This window comes from Euprymna scolopes, chromosome 14 (assembly GCF_053919585.1).
Source record: "Euprymna scolopes isolate OS-2025 chromosome 14, ASM5391958v1, whole genome shotgun sequence".
In the NCBI taxonomy this organism is placed as follows: Eukaryota; Metazoa; Mollusca; class Cephalopoda; order Sepiida; family Sepiolidae; genus Euprymna; species Euprymna scolopes.
The window spans coordinates 115214255-115241316 of NC_136495.1; the positions used below are offsets into that span (position 1 = coordinate 115214255).

At 32.0% G+C, this 27062-nt stretch overlaps 1 protein-coding gene across 2 annotated transcripts in view; it reads left to right on the plus strand.

Moving 5' to 3' along the window:
• Window positions 1–27062, plus strand: part of LOC145293236 (uncharacterized) — a 165823-nt gene that overhangs the window by 121425 nt on the left and 17336 nt on the right. For both annotated transcript variants that reach the window (XM_080139804.1, XM_080139803.1), the window contains exons 4-10: window positions 1325–1387; window positions 9120–9200; window positions 11467–11535; window positions 13851–14019; window positions 14601–14685; window positions 16371–16679; window positions 21349–21488. In XM_080139804.1, coding sequence (XP_079995930.1) covers window positions 1325–1387; window positions 9120–9200; window positions 11467–11535; window positions 13851–14019; window positions 14601–14685; window positions 16371–16679; window positions 21349–21488 — 916 coding nt within the window. The remainder of the gene's footprint in view (window positions 1–1324; window positions 1388–9119; window positions 9201–11466; window positions 11536–13850; window positions 14020–14600; window positions 14686–16370; window positions 16680–21348; window positions 21489–27062) is intronic.

Sequence of the window (27062 nt, forward strand, 5' to 3'; positions counted from 1 at the left end):
ACAGGGGGTATCCTTTGTCTTTTGAGACTGAACAGCGGCATCAATGTTTTTTTTTTGTTTGTTTGTTTAACTGCCCTAAAACGCTAGTATGGGGATTATTTTATGTTAAATTTCACCTTGTTGAGAAATTGATTGAGGAGTTGTGGCCCCAATATTGAGAAAGTCATCTAAATTTTAGCTTTTTTTTTTTTGTCATTGATATAGATGTCACTGATTCCCATGCGTGAATATCTGTTTCTTTACTTTACACACACACACACACACACACACACACACACACACACACACACACACACACACATTAATGGAGAGAACTTGAATGCCTACAAGACATTAACCTCAAGTGTCTAGGGGTTTATCAGGACAACCTGACATGAGAATACTTTTCCCTTTATTTGTGCCTAAACCTAAATGTAGATTCCATGAACAAAGCTTCTTTCTTAGAACTGCATGCCTATGGAACTCTCTTCCGTTTGCCATACTTTCCGGCTGACTACAATCTGATTGTCTTCAAGTCCAATGTAAACAAGTTCTTGATGAATCGTCCCCCCTAAGTAATCCAATTTACAAAATTTCCACTACTTATGTTTATTACGCTTTAATCACATTGGCTAATGTATACCCATTAACCCTTATCCTCGAGTGGCCTCCGAGCCTTGATAAGGGGTTATTCCTGTGTGTGTTAAAAAAAAAAAAAAAAAAAAAAAAAAAATGTAAACCCTGACTAACTATTCAAAATCACATATTTGCAGCCCAAATAACATCTCAATATGGCTAACCCACACTGGCTTTTTTTTTAATTTAATTATTTTTTATTTAATTTTTTTTTTTTTTTAATTAATTTTTTTTTTTTTATTTTAGAATAAGAAAATTTCAGTAGTCAGATTTCAACCCCTAATGATTCTAAAAGTCCGACCCCTGATAATTCCAATGATTTCATTCTCACCCTCAATATTTTAAAAGCTTTGGCTTGAATCTTCTGAAAATAATGAATTACATCCATGCGATATATTTACAGCAGTTTAAAGATTGGCAAATTTTTGTAGCTTTTTTAAATTCAAGATATTTTTTAAATGAAAAGTATTACATATTATTTAATTTTAGGCAGTTTTCATGATTTAAAGCTGTTTTGCTTTTAGTCAGAAGAGTTGACCAAGGTTTTCTGTGTGTTACATGCAATAATTTAAACTGGAGATCCAGAAGTTAAACATCGTTTATACGGTTTACAGAAACATTAAATTGATGTAGAAAGACTTTCAAATTGACATAGAAAAAAAGAAAGAAAAAAAGTTGAGTTTATTTTGCTGTTGTTTCTACTTTTCAGAACATCAAAAATGACTTCAACCAAATCTGCCTCAAAAGCCAAACCTAAATGCTCAAAACTTGTGTAAGTAAATTGACTCTTTCACTGGAGTTTATTGACAAAAATCAAAAAAAATAAATAAATTTTTTTTTTTTTTTTTTCATATAAAATTGATCTGTATATTTCTTCTTAGTTATGAAAACTTTAGTATCAGTATAAGTTCACAAAAAACTTGGGTATGACTTTAAGGCATCCAGTGGTGAGGCCCCATATGGGAGTTGTGGAGAATGTCAAGTTGCCCCTTAGTGAACATTGCTCCCAGGTCCACTTTAGCTCCAGTTGATTATACCTGTTAGGGCATCTGGCTGGTACTTCCAGATCAGGCTGTGTAAAGATACTGGTTTTTTGACTCAAAAATGCACTAAGCATTGTTGTTTTTATTTACTTGCCTCCCCACGAGGGCAGTTAGACACAAGGACGGTTATTAATGTGGGGAAAATCCAGCTCCCAAAAACGGGGCACTCTGGACAGGAACAAAATTGGTTGCTACATTAGTGATTCCATATATTTTTTTAATATAATAGATTAAATGAAGGGGACAAAAATAAAATTACCTCCAAAAAATGCTGTTGAAACCGTTCCTTTGGAATCCTCCCCCCCCCCTCCTCAACAAGCATTCCCTTCCTTCACCCCTGATCAAATTTCAGGGAGACATATATAGCAAGGGGATTGATGTAAAGACTCGTTAAGAACTTTTATCTTTTTCACTGGAGTCCTGGAGCAAATAATAAAATGCTTGACAGAAATTTATATTTTGAACTATAAATTATTTTTTTATTTATTTATTTTATTTATTTATTTATTTTTTTTTTTCAAAATTGTATATATAAGTTGACTTTTATTATAAATTCCTTTATAAAGTCCTGGATGAAATGTTTGCAGGTAATAATCTTCTAGATTATTTATTACTTGATTCACAAAACATAAGTACATTTATAAATGGAGATATTATATACTTGGGAGTGGGATGATCCCCTACCCTCCAGCACAACATATGTAATTATTGGAATACTGTTGGGGAGGGGAGTGCTCTCCCCCCCCCCCTTTCACCCTCGATTTAGATTTAATGCAGAAAATGATAGAACTAAAATTTATTCATAAAGAATTGCGGACTTGCCCTGCATGTATTGCATGAGTTGAAATGTAATTTGTGCTCAAACACGAAAACAAATCCTGAAATGCTGTCAGAGGGAATGAAAGTTTTGACATTTACTTCGTGGTCACATGATTCACATCGACAGCACGCACATAAGTTTCTTCTGCATTTTTTGGCCTTTCGTTCAAAAAGAAATTGTTTTTATTGGTTATTATTATGACATCTGTCATTCAGTACTAAGTTTGGAAATTTATATTTTCGTTTCAAATTGAAGATGACAAAGTAACATTTTTAGTATGTGTACTTGTCTCTCTATAAATGAAGGCAATTACGTGTGTATTTGTGAGCATTTACCACAAGTCCTACATGATAAGTGATTGTGATGCTAGAAACAATTATCTCTGGTCGTCTCTATTTACTTGTCTCCCCACAAGGGCTGTTAGACCTAATGTCATTTTTATATGTGGGGGAATTCCAGCTCCTGAAAATAGGGAACTGCAGATTTGGACAAAAAAAGTAATATTGCCCCAGTCACTGACCAACGACAGAAAAGATGGAGTGCAGTATCAGAACAGATACTACATTTTGTTCTTAAGTCAATAGGCAGTATCAGTTGTGTCCCATCTATCAGTTTGACTATTGTTCCCCACGAGGGCAGAGTTAAACACAAGGTCAGTTTTTTATGTGGGGGAAATCCAGCTCTTTAAAAAGGGGCACTCTGGATAGGAACAAATAAAAATTGCCTCAGTCTGATCTTGGGCCAAAAGGCCAAGCTTGTTATCCAGTATAACCAAACGTTACATCTGCATCAGTTCTTGTCTAAAATTCCTCCTATATAAAAAAAATAAATAAATAAGGAGGAAAATCTGTATGATGTACGTACTTGTGGCGAAATGAAAATATATTCCAAAAATTACGTAAATTGATAAAGTAGTTTTATTTTATTTTTTTTATAATAAAAAAAAATCAAATTTTATGAGTAATCAGTGACTGCCTTGTCTGCCATTTTGAAAACCATCTTTAGAGAGAAAAAAAGGGAGAGATAACTCAACAATAATTCAAACTTGGAAGATTTCTGTTGTAATGCCTACGATTTCCCATTAATTGTATAAAAATGATTTTCTTTATAAAAATAAAACTACTTGATCAATTTACATTATTTTTGGAATATGATATTTTTGTTTCATCACAGGTATGTACATCATTCAAAATTTTCTTTATTTTTGAATTTTAATACAGGTGAAACTAAAATGAAATAAACACTTGTGAAAAAAAAATTTAATTTTGGTCTGACTAGCAAGTAATTTAATATTTGATTTTTTTTTTATATATACAAGGGTAAATCAAAAATTATCTGCACATTGCTCTATTGTGCACTCTTGCTTGAACTTTTTCACAATTTTTTTTTTAACACGCATCGACTATTGTGTCACGTGATCATGATCAGCTAATTTAATTGTTTGTTCACTTCTAACACGTTACTTTCAGTTGATAAAAATGCACGCTCCACTTGCTCAATGCACCAGAGAAGAACAACGTGCTATGATTCGATTTTTTTGGTCAAAAAGTTCACCGGGGCAGAAATTCAAAAAAACTCTTCGCACAATATGGAGACAGTGCATTATTGAAAAGAACAGTATATGAATGGATTGAGAAGTCTAAAACTGGTCGAACCAGTGTAAAACATGTAGAACGCAGCAGGACGTTCATCCATCTCCACCAGGGAAGAGAAGACTATGCAAATTCAACAAATGTTATTGCTAAACTGGCACATTACCATGAAATAGCAGAATCTTTGCTGATCAGTTTGGGCTTTTCTCAAGAAATCACTCATGAAATCTTTGGGTACAATATTTTCTGCAAGCTGGATGCCAAGACAGCTTACAGAAGAGCACAAGCAGTGATGAGTGTAGATCTGCCAAACGTTACTGAACCACTACAACAATGAAGGTGAAGAATTTTTTAGTCCAGGAGTTGCTGGCGATGAATCATGGGTTCATCACTAAAGTCCTGAAACCAAGAGGCAGAGCTTGGAGTAGAAACATCCATCCTCCCTAGTAAAGAAGTTCAGGAGTCCACTTTCTGTAGGAAAGTTTATGCTAAACATTTTTTTTTTTTTTTTTAAAGACTTCCAAAGGTTTTATTTTGGAAGATTTTCCTGGAAAAGTGGAGTACAATCAACAGTGCAAGATATTGTGGTTTGCTAACCAAGCTCCTGGAGCCTGCAATTTGCATCAAATGCCGAGGATTATTGTTAAAGGTTTTGACAATGCACGCTCACATGTTGCCAAAGCAACCATTGAAACCATTAACAAACTGAATTCTGAGGTGCTAGAGTATTCTGCATACAGCCCAGAACTTTCCATCGTAATTGCTGAATCCACAGTACTTGAGGTGTATCAAATTATTAACAAGGCAGTATGTTTCGTCAATAAAATGGGTCGTATAGGTGGCTTGAGTAGTTCTGAAAAGTGCTATTACAGAACAGTTAGCAAAAGGTAAAACTACCCTCGAAATATCGAAAATGATAGGAAGGCACCATCAAACTGTGGAGAACTTTGTCAAGGACATTGCAAAGGTGCGTAAGAGAGCTGATAAAGGTACATCCAGAGTTGTTTCACGCCGTTCTCTACTTCAAATTAAACGCGAAGTTGTTAAGAACCCTGGGCAGACAAGTCGAGAAGTCTTCAACTAAGCTGGATTGAAGAATGTCTCAAAGTACTCGATGCCGGCTTCTGAAATAAGTGGCAAAGTCTGTTAATCCTGTGACAAAGCCTCCATTAAAGCAACATTACATACAAAACCGACTGAAATGGGAAGAGGACAACATTAAAATGGATTTTTCCAAAGTTTTGTTCACGGATGAAGTGCATGTCACTCTGGATGGCCCAGATGGCTGGAGCAAGGGATGGGTCTTAGATGGATGACATCTTCATAAGTGTTTAAGGTGCCAGCAAGGTGGTGGTTGGATAATGATTTGGGCTGGGATTATCAGAGGTACTTTAGTTGGCCCATGGAGAGTCCCAGAAGGCGTAAAAATGATGTCAAATGCTTACATAGCTTTTCTGAAAGAAGCACTTTGAACCATGGCTGAAAAAGCAAAGGCTGACGTACAGCAGAACCATTATTTTTATGCAGGATAATGCTCCCTCGCATGCAGCAAACAAAAGCAAAGATTATTTGTAACAATTGGGGTTTTCTGGGCTATGGAAGATGGAGTGGCCTGCGAATTCACCAGATTTGAACCCAATTGAAAACCTTGTGAGTATTATGAAGCGACGCCTCTATGCAAGTGGACGCCAATTTAAGAGCAAAGATGAGTTGTGGGATACTCTCCACGAGGTATCGCGAGGGATAACTGTTGACGAAATCACAAATTTGACTAATTCTGTGGACCAACGTCTTTTACAAGTCCTTCATAAAAAAGATTGCATCCCCTACTAATTATGTCAACGTAGAAATTACTATTTAGTTATTGTGTTCTAAACATTTTTCCTAGTTCATTTAATGTTTGAAAATTATTTCAATAAACAAGTTATGGGTATATTGTGTTTTTTTCAACTTCGTTAATAACTTGACACACTGAAATGAACAGATATTCTTATCTTCTGCCATAGTTTCGCTAATACTGCTTTAAATACTTTTTTTTCTGACTGGAGTAGCTGAATAGTATTGTAAGCACTTTCTCAAAATTTCATGGATTTTTATTCACTCGTTCCTTAAATATTTAAAAAAAATGTAAACTCGTTAATAATTTGATATGCAGTGTGTGTGTGTATATATATATATATACATATATATATATACACACACACACACACACACACACACACACACACACAGAGTAGCGTCCAAAACTAAGGGACAAAATTTTCAAACCTAATATTTGTTAGAAATAACAACTGTGAAAAGCTGAAATTGAAAGTTTTTGGCGTTTCGCCATGGTGCCAGCAGATGCAACGTTTACACATGACTAAGTAAGACTTATTCTTTAGAGGAAATTAAAAAATTTGAATATAGCATACTGTTTACATTGTTCCTCTCAACTTTGTCCCTTACTTTTGGACGTTCCTATTTTGAAAATAAATAATTGTTATGATTCTTTTTCTATCCTTTGCAAATGATTCAAATTTTAGTATGTTATTATGGATGATAACGACTACCAGTTGTCAAAATTTCAGCTTTTTACAGTTATTTCTAACAAATATTATGTTTGAAAATTTTGTCCCTTAGTTTTGGACGCTACTAATGTGTGTGTGTGTAGAGAGAGAGAGAGAGAGAGAGAGAGAGTCTTTGAATTAAAAAATGTAAAATAAAAATAATGAATTAAAAAATGTAAAAATAAAAATAAAGAATGCAGTTTAAAATGGGAGGGGGGGGGGCTAAATTTAACCTATCGCAGCTTAGTACCTGCATTATCCAGCGTCTAAAAAATTACAAAATAGAATTCAACTACATAACAATGCAAAAAAAAAAAAAAAAAAAAAAAAAAAAAAAAGAAAGAAAGAAAACATTAACTAATGTTGTTAAATAGACTTAGCACTTGCATAAACTGACTTCTCAAAATTCTACAACTATAAAAGAGAATTCAACTATATAAGGATAAAAAAAAGGGGAAACCTTAACTAATTTTATCTATATATATTCAAATGAGTGAAGCCATTAACATTTCTTATTTTTTATACTTTATTTAATATTTGCATTTTTTTCCGTTATTACAAGTTTGGTGTATAGATATTTATAACATGTTTCAAGTATATTTTTTTTTAGTTCTCTTTAGATATTTATGAAGAATGTTGGTTTGGGGAAATTTGTGAGAGCCATTGTCTCTTTCTCTGAGGAAATAAAATGTGCTTCTGAAAGATTGTCTCAATGCAATTCAAGTTGAATTTTAATTACACACACACACACACACACGGTGACGCCCCCCCCCCCCAAAAAAAAAAACGGGGCCCAATGTTTTGTCTGAATGAAATGAAATTTTGGTCATAACTAGTTTATTATATTCAAAACACTAGGGTCTTTGGCCTTATTTTTTTCTCTGTTGATTGTAAAATGCTCAGAAAACATTTTAATGTCCTCTGGGGTTTTTTTTTGGGGGGGGGGGGGGTCACCATGTATAATGTGTTCAAGTTTAGCACTTTAAGAGAAATTAAATTGAGATTCAAATTTAGCCAAGTTACAAGTTCTTCCTCTTTGGGTAAATAAGAACATCGATTCTCACAAATGTGTTTATAAATAGAAATATAACAAGACTTATTTTCTCAAGCATTTCAAATGTGATTTTCATGATAGCTTAGCGATAAGAAGCTTGTGTTTGAGTCATTCAGGTTGGGCTTGTTTTGATCAGTGATACAATTACATTATCCCTACTGATGATTGTTAGTGAACATGAAACATGTATTAGATGTATTAAAGAATATTTTTTATTAAAATTAATTATATATGTGTGAGAACAATCAAGGCAATGGGAATGAAATGTTTACCCGATTTACCCGATACAAGCAAGTGTAAACTTCAAGCTAATATTTATATATTAATCAAAAACAAATAAAAAAAAAGCTCAATAAAAACACAGAGAGTAGAGCTTGTTATAAGGGAAAGAAAAGAAATTAAAATTTACAATTAAATTTATTGTTCAACAGAATACTCCAAAAACAGTTTTTCTATTTATATATATATATATATATATATATATATATATATAAAATAGAAAAATCTTATTATTGAAAATTAATTCAAATTTTCAAAAAAGAAAAAAATTATAGAACTGTAAAGAAGGTATACAAAATTTCTAAGTATCCGACAAGGAGTACAAATAAACTTGTCACCAAATTAAGTGAATAGGAACACAGATTAATGAATCCTGTGGTATTGAGTCTTACCTATCTCCCTACAATGTAGATTTTATTCAACAAACCTGGACTCTGATCACAATATACCACTCTATACAAGGATTACCACGACATGGATACCATAAATTCATATCCTTTCATTGTTTCTACTTTTATTTCCTCTATTTTCTTTATCTATGTCCCTTAAAAAGATGTAATTAATTTTTAATATATTTTCTTTGTATGTGCTAAATAGCAAAATTATTTCGAATTAGATCTAATATTTGCTAATGACTTTTCCTCTGAGGAGATGAGCCTACATTGAAAATCAATGCATTAAGAAAAAACTCTGAATTGTATTTATTCAAATAATAAATTTCTGTTCTGAAAATTATATTTTTCTGAATGAAATTTCAATATAAATATATATATATATATATATATATATATATATATATACCCAATATTTTTTTTATTAAGCAATATTTGGACCTTCTACAGCTTTTCTATGTAATCTTTGTGTATTTTTCTGCAGTATTAAGTTTACTAAAAGAAAATACATTTAAAAAATTGATTTTCTGCAGTTTACAGACTGTGATGAAATAGTATTATTTAGAAACCCATTCTTAACATGGTGAGTAACAGTGCTTTAACTATTGTGTACTTTCACATAGCAATTTAATAAATAAGATATTGTAAAAATTTAACTTGAAAATCATATCTAAAATCATATCTAAAAACTAAAAAAGGAGCATGGTCCGTAAACTGCAGAAGTGCAAAAAAATTTTTTCATTTAATATAATTTTTTTCTTTTTTTTCTTTTCAGGACTCGCCCCAGTCTCAATCCTCCTACTCAGCCAGTAGTGGTAGAAGATCCAAGTCCTTCTCCAGTTGTTGATTCTCCACTGTAAGAGAATTTTTTTTTTTTTAATGGAAATCATATCAGACAAGGCATGAAGCCACTTGTTGTAAGAAACTTAAAAAAAAAAAAAGAGAAACAACTACTTCAAGGTCAAAAACTTGCCAATGATAAATGTTAGATGGAATAGATTCTGACTTAGAAAACAGCAATTCTTCCCTCTTTGTCAGAAACATCGCTCTTGAAATGTGAGGACTAAAGGACAAAATAAGGGAAGTGAGAGTTATGCAGCTGCCGAAAGTAAACTCAATTTTAATTTAGTGTTAGTGTTACAAAAAACGAGTTTTGCTATTCATTCTAGTTGCTGCCTTTATTTGGTTTTTATTGCAAGACTAGCCTGGATGCGCAGCATTGGCCGGGTGTTTGGAGGTGTTTTTAAAAAAAAAAAAAAAAAGTGAAAGAAAACTTGGCGTCTTACCCCTACTCCATGATGCAAGCGAAAGTGTAAAGCGTTCAAATTAAACATAGTCAATCAAAAAGATGACTTGCAGAAAAGGTCGTTTTTAATGGGGGGGGGGAGCAGCTCCTCCAACAAAGGGGGAATTCTGGCAGTATCCAAATAAATAGTAATTTTCTCAGTATGAAGGGTTTCCCCTACATTGACCAAGGATCAATTACAGAACAGATACTACCCAGGCGATTGCGTTCGAATAGTTTTGCTTTATTTATACGAAAAAGACAAACAAACAGCCGGGATGGCGGGAATTTTTTAAAACTTGATAATAATAAAAAAATCAAAGAAAACGTGTCTGTTTGCGAATTTGAGATATTATGGTCAAAAAAGTATGCGAAAACTTATCCCGGAATATAACCGACGCAAGAACCCCCAACACAAAAAGCCTTTTGTGGACATACACAAATGCGTGCAGCCATTTTGTCCTTAATTAATATATTGTTGCATGGCTGCTTTCATGGCACCAAAGATGTTGGTAGATTCTGCCACTCTTTTGTTTTAATATAAACATGCACGTGTGCATTTGTTGCACAGACTGATTGTCCCACTCGTGCCGTCCAAAATTGTTGTTCAATTTAGTTAATTTTGCAACGAAGGAATTTTTCTTCCAAACAAAAAATCACAACATCAATTTAAAACAATTAACAAAGGTTTATTTTTCTTTAGAAGTTAAAATGGTAATCGTTTTTCTTAGATTGAATAGCACACTTGCAAAACGAGATTTTTGCCTGACCAAACCAGAGTATAAGTTCCATCAACATAATCCTTTAAGTAAGAACTTCACAGCCTCACCTTGCCTGGGGAGGTACATCAGCCCAACTAACTGCCAGCCCTCAGGAAAACTAACTGCCTCCTCAAACGTCCAGTTTTAACTGACTGTTTCACTTACAGAGAGCCAGCTCTCACTGCCTTCCCTCCCTGTCTTTTTGCATATTTTCACCCTGGACTGGTAATCTTAGATTCTGGCCATTGTCAGTAGTCATGATTCAACCACCCAGAAGCTGACCACTTTGTTGCGTGGTGGTGGGGTCTTTTTATATTTAATGGAATGTTTGTGAAATGATATTTAATGGAATGTTTGTGAAATGATATTTAATGGAATGTTTGTGAAATGATATTTAATGGAATGTTTGTGAAATGATATTTAATGGAATGGCTGTGAAATGATATTTAATGGAATGACTGTGAAATGATATTTAATGGAATGGCTGTGAAATTATTTACTTTTTTTTTTTTTTTTTTTTAGATATGTGGAATAGATCTGTTTGAACTATTTTTTACAAAAAAATAACAAACATTGCTATTATTGTATATTCTCGGTTTTGAAGTCACAGTAGTTAACTGAAAACAAGGGAAATAAGTCAGTTTGTCATACAGAATTGGATGTAATAGGATATTCCCCCCTCCACAATTTTTATTATTCAATAAATTTTATTTTTTTCTTGTAATTATTTTTCTACTCAGATTACCTTTTGAAATTTTTACATGACACATAATTACGTAATCATTTTTTATTTAGATATCCAATTATAACGAATAAGCACCAAAATAATTGATACAAGATTCTATTTTTGCATTACATTTTTATTTTCATTTGAAATGTATTTTTCAATTTGAAGACTGACCAATTTCTTTTTTATATAAAGGTAAAAATATCATTTTAAATTTATGCAATGATATTTTTGTGATTGCATTCAGTTTTAACAGAATGGTCAAAGTAGAAATCGTATTAGTTTCTGTTGTCTTATAATTTTGACACAAAACTCCTTATAAAAATCTATTTTCTCTATATTCTTTCAGGCCTGAGCCAGAAATTCCAGCTGAAACTGCCTCTATGGGTGCTGTGTCTGAGGAGCCACCCGTCCTAATGTGAGTTCCTTAACATTTGAAATTGTTTTTATAACTATTTTTGGATGAAGAAAAAACATCTTCCACATTCTTAGACAAATTATTTGTAGTATTAGTATTTATTATAAGAAGTTTGGCGTAAGAATGATACTTTTCTGCAAAAAAAAAATGTTTAAGAATATTTCACATAAAAAAAAGTTAACGTTTATAAGAAATAAATATTACACATTTATGAAATAATTTTTTCAACTACTTCATTTAATGTAACAATGTTTTCTAAAATATAATAATAATTGCAAAAAACGAACATCGTCATCTCCCTTGAGCGGGATATACAGGCAACTGGGGCCGGCTTGTGAACTTGATATTCCCGTGAAACTTCCTCTTTTAGGGGAAGTCAATTCAACATATATATAGGGTGAATGCTGCTGGTATATATATACATACTATTACCTTGGTGAAAATATAGTAGATTTTTTTAAGGGAGGAGGTTAACAAAAATAGAATTAGTTGCCATTTTTTTTTTTTACTGAGCAAACCTCAAGTGCTTTAGATTGTTTGAACATGTTTAACAATTTTATTTTTGTATTGTTAAAAAAACTGTGGGCTCAAATTTAATGTATTTATACAAAATATTAAAGATGTGAATAGTGAGAATATTCCTCTCCTTTTATCCTTAACCCCAAACAAACTACATGCTTCATAGAGAGTTATACATTTATGTATCTTATGATTTTATCATGAATCAGACTCACACATACACACATATTATAGAAATATATATGTATATATAAATTATATATGCAAGGGTTGTTCCAAAAGTAAAGCCTCCTTTTATTTTTTTATTTTTATTTTTTTTTTGATTCAAAAATTTAAAGAGCTATGAAGATGGAAGCAATACCATTAAAACGAGCAACCTTTTATGCTTGAGAAGTAATTTTTCTACATAGTTACCATCATTCTCAATAGACCTTTGCCAGGAATTCAATTCAGGAGTTGCTTTCTTTTATTCATACTGTCAAGATCTGCAACAGAGAAATTAAACTTTCAGGTCACGAATGCATAAGTCTTCATGAAAATGCAATTTTCAATCACCTCTGATCCATTCTGGTAGAATAAAATAAAATAAAAAATAGGAGGCATTACTTTTGGAATGCCCCCACGTGTGTGTGTGTGTGTGTGTGTGTGTGTGTGTGTGTGTGTGTGTGTGTGTGTATTATGGGGGGGGGGGCGATAAAATTGTTCCCCGGACTTGCATTTTGAGAGTGCTGGCAATGGTCCTGTTGTTATAATTTGGATCGACAGAGAGCATAAGTTGTATACCGGCGCATCTCTGATTTCGCTCATTGAACATTGTGTCACTTTTAGACATGACTAGCAGGGGTACCCGGCGTTGCCCGAGTGTTTGGAGGTGTAAAAGAAAAAAAAAAGTTTTGGTAGGTAGGTAAGCTTGAACCCGAGCCCTTGAAGTCAAAAGGCTGATCACTTACCGTTATGCTACGCTGGCAGAGAACTGAAAATGTGTGAAATGAAATGATTAAAAAGTCAAACAATTAAAGTGATGTGACAGGTGCGTCAATTAAATGAGGTCAACCATCACGCCATAGGGAATGAAACGCACTTAACTTTGGCTGCAAGCCAGTTTCTGCGTATGTTGTTTACTTCCTCCAAGATGTTTGGGAAAACCAGCTCCCCATTTAAAGGGGAGTGTCGTTTGTCTGATATGACGAATTTGGCTGCATGGATCAAACTTTGTTGCTTCCTGGACGTCCGATGCACGAGTGCTTTGCTACGGATTCAGTTTCGCTTATATACGACAAAGCCAAAGAAACATGCAGAGAGTAAAAAATATTTAAAAATAGCACATAAAAGTCACACAAATAAAAGATACACACCAGCCCATTTCATAATTCGTACATATTATAATCTAGGTAGCATATAAAAAGTTATAAGAATGAGCGAGCAAGCCAAGAAGCAGCAGGGGAAAAACGCCTTTGGCAGACATATAGAAAAAAATGCACACACACATTTTCGCTTTTATATATATATATATATATATATATATATAAATGGAAGGCTCCTATCACTGTTTGGATTTGTACACAGTTGGCCAACTAGTAGATGGTCTGCAACAAAACAAAACAAAAAAAACAAAAAATAGATAGAAATAAATAGATAAAATTCACTATATGAATATTCCATGAGCTAGATCTAATTTTAATTTATATTTTTATTTCATTTATCCGGTTTAACAATTTTACACTTATGATATTTTGAAATTTATTAGGTAATTTGTTTTAATACTTGGTCAAGATTTATATAATCATCTTTTTCAGTCAAGATAAAAGATTTCAAGTGAAGTGTCCACCATTTTGTTCAACAGTCTGCACAGATGAGCACAGTCCGCTCCTCCTCGCTCTTCTCAACTGCAATGATGATATTGATAATTTCTTGGAATCGGCTTCATTTAAAGAGTTATTAGCAGTTATGGATTATTATAGAAAGGTTTGTATGAAAAACTGGTTCTTATCCAGATTAAAAAAATAAAAAAAGAAAGAAAAAATCTGTATCATATATGCACTCGTGACAAAACAAAAAAATATCATATTCCAAAAATCACATAAAATTGATCCAGTAGTTTTATTTTTAAATAAGAAAATTAAATTTGATGAGTAACCTAGGAACAACTGTGTGGTTTGCCATTTTGAAAACTATCTCCAGAAACAAAGGGAGATAACTCAATATATAAAACTTGGAAGATTTATGTTGTAATGCCTACAAATTCCCATTAATCACTTAAAAATGATTTTCTTTATAAAAATAAAATTACTTGATCTATTTATATGATTTTTGGAATATGAATTTTTGTTTTGTTATGGGTACATACATTGTACACATTTAAAAAAAATTTTTATATTGGGAGAATTCTTGACAAGAACCAAAAAACTTTATAGAAATCTTTTAATTTATTGCTGTTTTGCAATTTGTTAGATTATATTTTGAAATCCAAAAATATCTTGGTTTGTTTAAAAAAGAAGTTAATTGTAAGCAATATTTTAAAAATGCTTCCCATTTTATTTTAATAGGAAAAAGGTTGGAAGAAAAATAGTGCAATTTTTGATGTCAACCCTGGATATCGATATCCTTTAATTCATTGGGCAGCCATCTTAAGTAAGTACTGATTTTTATTCATCTTATTTTAAATTTATCCATGCTAGTTCCTCATTATTTGACAAATTTCTGGATGTATTTATATTTATAAACCAAACGAAATAAATAAATACATTTAGGAGCGATTTTTTTTTTTTTTTTTTTTTTTTTTTTTTTTTTTTTTTTTTTTATAGAAACTGTTTATCAAAAACCATTGTATTGGATAATGTTATATATTGTACAATGTAGAATTTTATTCATAGGTTAAAAAATTATCTAGTAGAATTTTAATTAAAAATAAAAATTAGTTTTATCATATTTTGTCATTCTGCCATTTGATAAGAACGCAAATACCGGTACTTGTACAGTTTAATGAAGACATTAAAAACTGAAAATATTGAAAAAAGGTTATATTGTACAAATCTGTTTTGGACTGAAGATCTCCAAAAAAAAAAAAAAAAAAAAAAAAAAAAAAAAATTTCACTTAATTTGATCGGGTATTTTTTTTTATTACAGCGGAAAAACACGTTTTTATGACAGTACGTTTAAGGTAGCTATCTTTGAATTTTTTGAACATGCCAAGGGGAGATAACTCAGTTTAAAGCACCGACACTCCCTCTTCATCTTTAATACTAGCTTTTCTTCCTAAAAATCGAACCTTTTACTCGGTATCATAACAAATTGCTTTTTCGCTGTAAAAAAAAAAAACAAAAAAAAAACAAAAAAAACTACTAGATGAAATTAAGTGAACTTTTTTTTTTTTTTTCCAGAGAACTTCATTCTATAATGGATATGTACAATATAAACTTTTTTTTTTTTTTCGATATTTCCATTTTTTAATGTTTTGATTAAACTGTACAAGTACCCCAAATACCTGTAAATCAGGAGAAGATAAGTCAGTATATTATTTAACCATTTAATAATGAATGGCGGATCGACAAAATATGAAAACTGATTTTTATTGGTCCCCTGACAAAGGAGGGATTGGACCTAGTAATTCACTCCCATTCATCAGTTCGTTTGTTTGCATTTTTCTCAATTGCCACGCCTTGGATTTTTGGAAATTTTGCACAAACGTTAGTCAAGGTGAAAGTAAATTTTTGCCAGAACAGATTTTCGGGGATGACTTTAGTTGCTTCCCTAAGGGGAATTATAGGATAAAATTGCCCTTAAATTGGTCATCCATTCATTTGTTCGCACTTTTCTCAGTAACCATGCCTTGGATTTTTAAAAAAAATTTGCATAAACATTAGTCATGGTGAAAGTAAATTTTTCATTTATGAAGGGGGCCCCCCCACATGCTCGGCTTGTTTTTCTTGCCTTTTTCCTGTTGTTCTTGGCCTTTGGGCCAAGATCAAAGTGTAGTATCTGTTCTGCAGATGCTGCACTTAAGATTATTTGTACCAGTCAATGGAGGGGAAACCCTCTATACTGGGACAATTATTATTTTTGGTAACCAGAGTGCCCCCTTTTTGCCTACTTTTAGGGGAGCTGGTTTTTACCCCACATTAAAAACGGCCTTGTGCCTAATTTGCTTTGGTGGGGAAGCAAATAAATACAATTAAGATTCTACTTGACAATTTTTCTTGATTTTTGGTGAGGATACTAATTTTTGTATGATACGTAAGTATATCATTGATAAAACTGATGGCGTTTAATAATTACAAAGTCAATTTGTCTCAATTTGAATTTTGTTATCTTTTCAGGTAAAATAAATGTTGTGAAATGGATGTCTTCTAGCGGCTATAACATCAACGTACTTCACGGCAGCACTGGAGATTCTGCCTTGCATCGAGTGCTGCTCTGTGTGAGAGCCGTAATAAAAAACAATCCTGTATCTCTGGAAAAATTCTCTGATCTCCTAGAAGTATTGCAACCGAATTTAAACATCAAAAACAAATCTGGCATCACTCCATTTCTCACCGTCTGCGCCACAGTTGGCCAAGATACACGGTCGCACTCACGCCATGTCAATTTATTAAAAACGATTTTAAATTTTGCCAAAAAGACGCCAGGTAAATGATGCATTCTTTACGTGATTTAATTTTATCCTGTCAATCATTTTTTTTCTTTTTTTTTTTTCTTAAGAATTAGTGATCAAATTACATTTAATAGCTCCGAAATATATTTGTTATAAATTTCAAACAAGTAAAATATTTGTTTATTTTCCTAATATTACGTTGTGATTTGGCTTTCAAGCGCATTTGATGCGTATTTTATTTTAATACATTTAATATATTTTTTCACAGATTTTTTGGTGCTTGTTTATATTGGTGATCTTTTAAACCAACCCATTTCAGGTGAAACATTATGTACTTATGTGTTGTGGCGAAATTAGTATAAATTTCCAAATTAACAAAAAAAAAAAAAAAATGACCCAGTAGAAGATGTACTAAATGTGTTTTTAACAAAAAAATCAGCCACAATTACCTTCTGAAATGCATTGGTTTAGAAATGGACATTTTAATTTGTCAATTTAAGTCAAGAGTTATCTCCCTTGTATCTCATACTGATTTGGTTCTACATTAAAACTTACGATAAAACTTGATAATTCAATAAATTCTATTTTAATTTGTAATTATTTTTCTGTTGGATCATTTCTTGTAATATTTGGAATTAATGCTAATTTTACTATGACATGTAAATACGTAATGTTTTCACCTGAAATGTGTTTGTTTAAAATATCAATATAAACAAGGACCAATTTTTTTTTAATACATATAAGCATAAAAGGTACTTGTACAGTTTAATCAAGACATTAAAAAAATGAAAATATCGAAAAAAAAGTTTATATTGTAATATCCAGTTTGGACTGAAGATCTCTGGAAAAAAATTTCACTTAATTTGATTAAGTAGTTTTTTTGTTTTTTTTACAACCAAAAAACAATTTGTTATGATACCAAACAAAAAGTAGTCATGTTTCGATTTTTAGGAAGAAAAGCTAGTATTAAAGATGGGGAGGGAGTGTCAGCACTTTAAACTGAGTTGTCTCTCTGTGGTGTGTTTAAAAAAATTCAAAGATGGCTATCTTCAGCGTGCTGTCATAAAAACGTGTTTTTGCGCTGTAAAAAAACACTACTCGATCAAATTAAGTAAAAAAAAAATTTTTCAGAGATCTTCAGTCCAAAATGGATATGTACAATATAACCTTTTTTTTTTTTTTTTTTTTTTTTTTTTTTCGATATTTTTATTTTTTTAAATGTTTTGATTAAACTGTACAGGTACCGCATAAAAAAAAAAAACGTTATTCTTATATGTTGGTATATGTTAGATGGCCTTTTGAAATTGATTTCCAAACTAACCTAACTTTAGCCAGGTCTTTAGGTTATAGTCAGCTAATGTACTTCCTAACTTCCAGTGTAGCTCTTCTGGAAGTGGTGACAAGGCTAATCAGTTCCTTTTATTGTGAAGCATTTTATCGAAATAAAAAAGAAAATATATCATTAAAAAAAAAATAATACAATTAGTCTTTATTGACACTTTTAATAACAAAATAAAGTTGTTATTTTTTTGGAAATTTTATAAGAAATGTATGCTTATGAAATTTATAGAAATAACTTTTTTAATTTTAAAAATAAGTATTTTTATTTGAATTTATATGATAAATATATGTTTATGAAAGTATAAAAATGAACCTATTGAAATCAAAATAAATGAAATTATTGAAATTAAAATAAAATTTTGAACATTAAAAAAAAAAAAATGTATCCAATACATACTATTCCCAAAATAGTATTAAAAGGTTTTAAAATGTTTCCAATAATTGTTTAAAATACAAGAAACTAATTTCAATAATTCTTAATTAATATAATTTCAATGATTATTAAATTAAACAAAAAAAAAAAGAAAGAAAGATCGGAAAAACATAATAAAAGGAAAGATATAGGCGTGAAAGAAAAATGCAAAGGAACTGATTTTCATTGCCACTGTTTCCAGTAGCACTAAGCCGGAAGTTAGGAAGTACGTTAGCTGACTTTAACTCGTTATTCTTACATGCTGATATGTTGGATGTCTTTTTGAAATTAACTTTCAAACTAATTTATCTTTAGTCAAGTCTTCATTTCACTCTCCAGTCTATTATTTCCTTCCATGTTTGTCTTGATTTTCCCATGTAAACTCAGCCTGTTACCTCAACTTTTCTACATCTACTAACTTAAGCACTCTCATCCATTCTTTTAGCGTGGCCATACCATCAAAGTCTCCTGTTCTGAACATATTTCCCTATATCGTTGAGATTTAATCTTTTCTCTGACGTCATAAGATCTCAGTTTGTCTTCAAGATTCTCATTACACATCCAGAACATCGTTTCTCTCCATGCAACACACGTCCTGAATCCACACTAGCGTCAGGTTTCACTTCACATCCATACACCATACTGCGTACATATGCCCAATACTCTTTCCCCAGTGTGCCCTCTGATTTGGCAGTTACCATCATTCTGGACTACCATGGTGGATTGGGGCCAACTTTTTCAAGTATTCCAAGTGCAACATCCTTTTCAAAGTGTGCAAGTACTTTTTCTTGCCAATATATAGGAATTACTGCTGAATTGTGAGCTGCTATGGGTTTTGCATCTGGATCAGTGTATGCTTACAAGGATTCACCTGTTATCATTATTGGTAAGGTTTGATGTTCACCAATTCTGAAAGTAGTTCCTTTATAGTATTTTAAAGGCCATTCTTTCCATTTGGGAGATATCTTAATTGGTACGCTTTATTTCAGCTGGAAGGGTTGTTGGAATTGATGGAGAAGCTACCAAAAGTGGCTGGTTGTCAAAATCTGATTGTCATTAACCTCTTTCGGTTTTCATCTGTGAGGAATGCAGATGTTTCTTCATCTTTTATTTATCATTCCAATGAAGAATAGATGAATAAGAGGGAAACAATACCAATAGGCCACACATTCATTTATGCATGTACCAGATTACAATGGTTTCCCCTCACATACATCAACGGACATATTAATATCTAAGTTATTTCTATGAGCTTCAATCCTTCTAAAACTGCAAAGAATTTCCCTGTTTATCTCATTGTTCCTAACACAAAAGTTTCTGAATTTTTAGATGAAAATCGGTTATCTATATAAATAGGATAGCGTGTGTTATTTATTTTGTGTGTCACACTTACATCCGAGTGACTGTCGTTTAATTGTTATGGACTTCCTTTTCCTGTTATAAATAATTTTATCAAGAATTTTTCATAGACTTCAGTTTCGATTATAGCTGATGGCACTCCAGTAATCTAGTTTTTATAAATAATTTTACCAAGTATCCTTCATCAGTTTTGGTTTCGGTTTGTATTTCGATTCAAACTGATGCACCCATGTCATATGGATATTTTTTTTTTTTTAAATTTTGAAATCGCAACTTTATAATAAATAAAAATCTATGGAACATTAACTCCATAATATTATATACGAAATCTGTTAGAATTAAAATATATTTAAGCGTACTTTATGATCGGGCTACACTGAACGTCCCTGCTAGCTTCGATAAATACTTTTGCAGTTTTAACAAAAGAGCTAGAATAATATCAGAACGTTTCCATTCATGCTGAACATCTACAGAACGCCAACTGCACAGAATTTCGAACATCAGCCATTGCGTATTCTTCGTATTGTCCACACTAAAGATTGAACCTTCAATCTTCAGTAGAGTGTCACTTACAACTGAATTTTTCCAAGTATTTTATCTGTTATGCCACGGATAATTCTAGTACAAATTTTGGGATGTACAATCATACTACTTATCATTATAGATTACGACTTGTATATACACATATACATATATACAAGAAGGCATTCCAAAAGTAAACCTTCCTATTTTTTTTTTTTTTTATAACCCCAAAAGTTAAAGGGTTACAAACATGAGAGTGCTGCCATTAAAATGAGCAACCCGTTGTGCTTCAGAGTTTATTTTTCTACATAGTCACAATCATTCTGGGGGCACTTTTACCAGGAATTCAATAACGCATTTCTGTTTCTTACACGCATCCATGACTGGTTGCTTTTTTTAGAGTCTCGCACTGTCAATATCTACAACAGAGGTCATGAATGCATGTTCAGTCATAACAATGCAATTTACAATCCCATTTGATCCATTCAAGTGAATTAAAAAATAGGAGGCATTACTTTTAGAATGTGTGTGTGTGTGTGTGTGTGTGTATCCCATTGCTGAAATGTTGCATCCCTGTGCCTATTTACAAGTATTTTAATGAAATGTATTTTGACGACCTCAAAGCACTTGTACCCCTCGATGAAAAACTCCCAACAAACAGCAAAATCTCATCCCTATTAGCGATCTCTAGATGCTGGAAAGCCTTCTACTTCAGTCGTTTCTTCTTTTGAACTTCTAGACTTTGGAATTCCCTCCCAGTTTTCTGCTTCCCTGACTTTAACTTCTGCATGTCGGTACAGTGTAATGTGAACAGACATCACACTGCTCGACTTTCTACATAGTGTCCCTATAGATTTGGTTCTTGCATCCAAATGGCACTGTGCCTTGTTTGGAGTAAACTGGAGTAAAAAAAATATATATATATATATATATATATATATATATATATATATATCAAATTTAAAAAAAAATTTAATGAAAAAAAAAAAAGGGGATTGATTTTTAACTAAAACTAGTTTAATGGCAGCTTTGAAATTTAGTTTATGGATTTTTTTCTTTCTTTTTTCAGGTTTACTAGATTCTTTATTGAAGCAAGAAACCCCGGAAGGGGACACAGCCCTCCATTTACTTGCCCTGAAAGATAAGCATTTGGGTCCTTTAAAAATGTTGGTTGATGCTGGGGCAGACGTATACAGTCAAAACAAAATGGTAAGTGACTATTTTTCATGGAGGTAAAAATCTTTAATTAAATGTAAGCTTCTTCATTATAATAGCAAAAATCAAAACATTGAATTTCAAGTAAAACCAATGCAATCTACTTGTCATATCGCAGTAATGAAAATATCAAAAAAAAATTACGATAAGGTAGAAAATGAATTATTAAAGAAAACGATAGAGATATTTGCAAGTTTTGCTTACATACTAAACTGAATAGCGTGCATAATAGCAGGGGAGATAATTAATTTCTGAAAACTTTTTCAAAAATTTGGGCCAATTTCGGAGAAATGAGTTATTTCCCTTGTTTACATCGCACTTTACAAGCAAACATTTTTCTAAAACTTTAAGCTTCTTATTTAGAATTTGATCTAACATCAGTACAGAAAATACAAGCAAATGTTTATGTACATACACACCATGGAACAAAGATGTTATATTCCCAAAATTACCTATATGGATCGTTTTTTTTTTTTTTCTTTACTTAGAAAATTTTTATAGTGAGCAAGGCAGAGTCCAAGAACTGGCATGTTTTTTGTTTGTTTTTTGTTTTTACTATATTAAAGATGCTGCACTTCCATTTCTTGTTCTCTTTCGGTGGAGGATCAATCCTTCACGACTGAGACAATTTTTTTTATTTTTGTACCTTTTCTCCACGTTAAAAAACGACCCTGGTGTCTAACTTTGTCCCGTGGGGAGGCATAGTAAATAGGTACTATATTAAAGTTTAAGGGCAACAACTGTATTTGACTATCAAGATTTTGTTTGTATTCAAAATAATCAAAGATTTTTAATCGTTAAAAATCTTTTTGCTTTTAGTCAATAAACCAACTTTAAGTCTGTTCACTTTGCACACTTATGAATATTCTTTTGAAATTTGTCCCATACTTCATTAATTTTTGCTCCTCGAATAGTTAAAGTTACAAAGTATCTTCCTTCTGCATTCATCAATTAAGAGTTCTGAAAAAGAATCCAATAAATTAATTCTTAGAACACTTTTTACACATAAGTAAAATTTTATGCATAATTTGTGAGGTGAAGGTATTTTGAGAAAAAAACTTGTTAGAAAAATGACATTTCATCGAAATAAATGATTAACTTTTGTATATGCATTTTATATATATATATATATATATATATATATATATATGTAGTAGAGATTTAGAAGGCTGCCACAATGCGAGAAATGAAATATAGTCATTGTTGGTAAGAGAAGACGAGAACAAGTGGCAATTTACAAATCAATAAGTACATACATATATTTTATATATACATACATTTATTCAGTTGTATTGGCAAAATGTCTTACTTGTTATGTCTGCGACAATATCCATTATTAATTTCAGAAAAAATTCCCTTTTCAAATGGTGGGCATAACAGATCGATTCAAAGAATGCTTTGAATCGATCTGTTACGCCCACCAATAATGGATATTGTCGCACTTGTAAATCGCCACTTGTTCTCGTCTTCTCTTACCAACAGCGACTATATTTCACTCCTCGCATTGTGACAGCCTTCTAAATCTCTACTACATACCTATCCCACACAATGCTTCAAGCAAACTACATATCAATCCTATATATATATATATATATATATATATATATATATATATATATATATATATATATCATTCAACCACTGTGTTTGAATATGTGGTTAAGTGGCAGTTTTAGTCATTTAAAGCTTCACCACTCACTCATTGTTTCAACCAAATTTAAAACAATTATTACAGTTTATAGATCACCTCGGCTATATTGTGAAAAAGATTTTTTCAGTTTTCGTTCAATAAAACAAAAGTTATGATGAATTTTCTGATGTTCAAAATCGTAAAAATATGTAAGGAGGTGAGCGACGTTTTTTATGACTGGTTTCCATAGCAACCATGTTGCTACAGCGACTACTGTGGCTAGCAATTCGAAAAGAGAAGTAACAAATGTAACAGAGAGAATGAAAGCATGAAGGGGAGATAATTGGGAGGGGGATTTTATTGAAAGCAGACGAATGTTATTACATGTGTTTATGGGGGCAAAAAATATGACTGAAATTAAACAAAGAACAAGTGAATTTATTGAAAGCCTGGAAAAATCATGGGTTATAATAGAAAAATGTGAGCATGAAAAGTAATATGGTTAAGCTTAAACATGAAAAAGTAAAGGATTAGTTGTTAAAACTGGAAAAGAAAAGATATTCTAGTAAAAAATATAATAAATTTATAACTTAAAATATTGCAGCATCCAGGAATTTTTTTTTTTAATTCAAATTAAAACATGATATAATTAATTTTTAATGCTACAATATTTTAAGTTATAAATTTTTATTATATTTTTTACTAGAATATCTTTTTTTTTATTTTCCAGTTTTAACAACTAGTCCTTTACTTTTCCATGTTTAAGCTTAACAATATTACTTTTCATGCTCACATTTTTCTAATCATAATATATCTATATATATCTATATATACAAGGAAAATTGAAATATTTCAATCTAATGGACAATAAAAAAGGGAAAAGCCAAAATCTATATCTAGAAGAGTGAGAATGTGTGTGTGTGTGTGTGACCTACAAACGTGAAATTTGGTATATAGGATATTCAGACATGTGGAAAACTTTATAATCTGTTTTCATTCGGAAAAAAGGGCTGCTTAAGGGTCAAAATTGAAAAATTGGTGTGTGGGATGGGGGTTATTTTTTTTTCAACTGTTTCACAACTATGCTCAATGAGTGAAAGAAATACATTTTCTGATTCTGGAATGATGACTAACGATGTATAAATTTTTTTTTTTTATTTGTGATTGATAGTTCACATCACAAATCTTCAATAGGTGTTGATACGCAAATTAAAATGCAATTATCTAATCAACAATGTAAAATGTTAGTCTACAGATAAAACATTTTTATTGATTGTTTTTTCTTTTGAAGACAAATGCATAATGTTAATTCACAAATTAACACCATCTCATAATTTTTTTTTTTTTTTTGTACAAAGGAGTCACCATTTATCAAGTCCTGGGGGGGGGGTACTTGAGGATAAGGATTAATGAATGTATGGTAGTTAATGTAACAATATCGTAGTAATTTTTAGTAGTAGTAGTTTGGTAAATTGGATTACTTATCAACAACTTATTCACATTGGACGACCAGTTGAAAGCAGGAAAACAGAAGAGTTCCACAGGCGTGCAATTCTAAGAAAGAAGTTTAGTTCATGGAATTTACGTTTAGATTCAAGCACAGATAAAGAGTGGAGGAAATTATTGTGTAGTGGTTTCAACTAGGAATTCAATATAAAGTCAACAGTTCCAAAATTTTCGGGGGTTAGTCAGCTAATGGACTTCCTAACTTCCACCGTGGCTGCTACTGGAAGCGGTGACAAGGTAAATCAGTTCCTTCACTTTTATTGTTCTTCAGTATTTTTATTGTGAAGTGATTTATTGAAATAAAATAAAAGAAAAGGAGATTATTGAAAAATATACAATAAAAATTAACAAAATTATGCAGATAAAAATAACACAATTAGTCTTTATTTGCACTTTTTGAGATTCTATAAGAAATACATTTATGAAATTTTAAAAATACTTTTATTTTAAAAATATTTCTTATTTGAATTTATATAATAAATATGCTTATAAAAGTATAAAAAATGTAATTAATTAAATCAAAATAACAAATGAAATTATTTAAATCAAAATAGCAAAATATCAAACCTCATAAATAAAAAACATATCCAATACATAATATTCCCAAAATAGTTTTAAAAGATTTTAAAGTGTTTTCAATAACTTTTTTTAAAAATAAACAAAGAGTGCAAAGGTGTTTTACAATAATTCTTTAAAAAAAAAATCAAACAAATTTCAATAATTCTTAATTAAAATAAGACTGAAAAACTTTTCAATGATTATTAAATAAAAAAGAACGATCAGAAAAAACATAGAAAAAAGAGTACATGCACAGGGGAGATATAGGCGTGAGAGAAAAAAAGCGAAGAAACTAATTTGCCTTGTCACCACTTCCGGTAGCAGTACCAGATGGATGACCATTTAGGAATACCAGGCACTGTATGTTGTTTAGTTTAGGCTTCTTGATTCCTTGAGGAACATAGGTCCGCAACGACGCTCCTCCAATGGACCTGGTTCTGGCTGGTCCTCTTCAGTTTGGCCCATGTCATTCTGGCAGCCCTGATCTCAGCCTCAATGCTTCTTTTCCATGTCTGCCTTGGGCAACCAATTTTATGCTTGCCTTACGGGTTCCATTCAAGGGCCTGCCTGGTGATGTTGGATGCAGGCTTCGGAGTGAGAGGGCTGTTGTTCTTCGGATTGGTCCTAAGATGGTGAAGGCATGTCTGGCTTTGCTTATCCGGCGCTTGATGTTTTTATCTGTTCGTCTATCCCTGCTGACAACATTGCCCAGGTACACAAACTTGTCAACCTCTCTAATGTTCTCTTGTTGTAGTTGCACTGGATCTTGCCTTCTGTTATTTACCTTCATGATCTCTGGATTTCTGTCTTCTGCACTGTGTATAGGAGGACATTAACACCTTCCCGCAAGAGTTGCAAAAACCTAACGTTGTCATTTCCCACGAGAGCAATATACATGCGATTGGGGACTGTTTGTGAATTTCATACCTCCATGGAACTTCCCTTCTCAAAGGAAGCCAATTTAGTCAAACAAAAGCAACCAATCAACCCAATCTCTCTGATAAATCTGCTTTTGGTACTTCTGCATTTATCGAACTGTAGTTTCCACAGTGTGCTCAGCTGCTGACTGGTATAACCCAAAGCGGCTGATCATTAAATGTTACACCACTACGAGAAAATTATAATGATAAACAGGAAAAAATATGGAAATACAATAAATAAAATTACAAACCTGTATCTAACCCAACTCTAACTCTAATCTGCGCGTATGTATGTTCGCTTTTTGTGTATGTCCACAAAAGGTTTTTTTTCCCGCGGGTTCTCGAGGCCGTCGCCCATTCTTAAAACTTTTTATATCACGTCTAAATGATAATATCTACGACTGAACAACGGGGGTCGCATGTGTATTTAACTTTACCAGCTCACCGCGTCTTTGAAAAGCGAATGATGGGGCGGCTGGCTTGCAGCGCAAAACTACGTGAAATATCACACCACTTCCTTGCACCTGTATATTTCAGTTTATAAACCTTAACTGAATACAATTATCAATTCCTCTCCTTCGTGGCCGAGATGGTTAGGTGACTGGCGTTTTTTTCCCTTTCGTTTCCACCTTCGCGTCAAGGCTTCGGGGTTCAATCCTACCTTCCTACTAAAACCTATTTTTTTTCTTCTTTTACACCTCCAAACGCCCGGCCGACTTTTTTTTTTTTTTAACACCCACACACACGCCTCTAAATGCTCGGGCAACACCGGGTACCCCCCCCCCTCCCCCGCTAGTATTGTCTAAAAACAGCGCATTCATAAAAAATTGAGGAACTCTCGGCTGATCTTTTTCGTTTTTTTTGGTTGAAAAGAGTTAAATCCTAATCTTTTTCTTTTTTTTTTATTAGTATTATTTAACATTTTTTTTTGTTTTATTAGTATTATTTAACATT